At 55.8% G+C, this 1,446-nt stretch overlaps 1 protein-coding gene across 1 annotated transcript in view; it reads left to right on the top strand.

Moving 5' to 3' along the window:
* Positions 1-532: 532 nt before the first annotated feature.
* LOC108575188 (hepatocyte nuclear factor 6) overlaps positions 533-1,446 on the top strand; it is a 98,658-nt gene continuing 97,744 nt past the window's right edge. Inside the window, exon 1 of the mRNA XM_017937922.1 lies at positions 533-1,253. Within this exon, the coding sequence (XP_017793411.1) occupies positions 693-1,253 (561 nt within the window). The 5' untranslated portion in view covers positions 533-692. The remainder of the gene's footprint in view (positions 1,254-1,446) is intronic.

Genomic DNA, 1,446 nt, shown 5'->3' with positions numbered 1-1,446 from the left:
CTGGTCCCCACCTCTTTGTCCCACGCGCGCTCTTTTTCCCTGGCTCTCTCCCTGTCACGGAACTAACGTATTCACTCGAGCGCGGAGCGTGCGTTCTCACTCGCTCCGCGTGTGTCATGGGCGCACGGTGGTCGCCGCCGCTGTGCTACCGGATCTCTATGCCGATCCAACGTGGAGGAACAGCAACGTTGCTAACCACTTCGCCGGTATCCAGGTGCAGAGGGTGTTATGGCGCGAACGACGTTTTAACCACGAGGAGGTGAAGGTGCACTGACAGCCGTTGCCTCACTTCGCCTTCGTTGTTGTCCTTTGCGTTGTTTACGTGCCGGTGATCATTAACACGGTTGACGCGAGACACTCGTTACTAGTGACCAGATAGAGATAAATATATATATAGAGAGAGAGAGGGATAGAGAGAGAGAGAGAGAGAGAGAGAGAGAGGGAGAGAGAAAGTAACAGACCACTACAAGTGTGTATTAAAATAACAAGAGTGTGTGTATCGTGGTAGTAGTACACAGTGTGTTGGATATAGAATTTTGACTAGGATAGAGAAAACAGAGGAGAGAGATTGCGTGTGCGTGTGTCTGTTTTGTTTGTTGTGTGTGTGAGTGTGTGTGTTGAGAGAAGAGTACACGCGGTGTGCCCGAGCACGGGAGAGCGAGTGCGCGGCCACCCGAACTAGATGTGCGTAAATGGAAGGTATAGGGGACATAGCCGATCATCAATCGCATAGCGAGCAATTACTAGACTCGGTCGATTCTCCGGCGGCGGTTTCTACGCATGGCCGGGGAACCGGTGGGGGCGGCTCGAATGGGAACTGTGCAGGAGAAGGAGGAGGAGGTGGTAGAGGGACGGTGGTGGGTGGGGGTAGACATCACCATCATCACCACCACCATCATCACCACCATCACCACCATCAACAACAGCAACAGCATCATCCTCATCATCCTCATTCCCAACAACAACATCATCATCATCATCAACAGCAGCAACACGAAATTCTTGGGGAAGGAGGAGGAGATAGACACGTCGTGGTGGTCGGAGGAGGTGGTAACAACGGCGGTGGAGGTGGTAGCACGGAGGGTATGTCGTCTTCCGCGTCGCAAAGTCCCGACATCGCGTGCGCGAGCCTGCCGCTGGAACTACTGGCGGCTGGCGCGCTCGGCGTCAAGGAGGAGCGAGAGCTCGCCGCCGCGGAGGATCTGTCGTCGTCCCAGGAGGCAGCAGCAGCAGTGGCATCAGCAGTTACCAGTAGCGGTACAACGGGGAACCAAGGAGTTGGAGGAGGCAGTAACAACGCCGGTGGTAGCGGCAGCAACAGTGGCGGTGGTGGTAGTGGTGGTGGTAGTGGTGGTGGTGGTGGTAGTGGTGGTGGTGGAGGTGGTGGTGGTGGTAGCAGCAGTAGCAGCAGCAGCAGTAGCAGCACCGGTAGCACTAGCAGCAGCG

This window comes from Habropoda laboriosa, unplaced genomic scaffold (assembly GCF_001263275.1).
Source record: "Habropoda laboriosa isolate 0110345459 unplaced genomic scaffold, ASM126327v1 scaffold207, whole genome shotgun sequence".
Classification (NCBI taxonomy): Eukaryota; Metazoa; Arthropoda; class Insecta; order Hymenoptera; family Apidae; genus Habropoda; species Habropoda laboriosa.
Note: the sequence above shows the minus strand (reverse complement) of the source record. Positions and strands in the feature narration are given on the sequence as shown.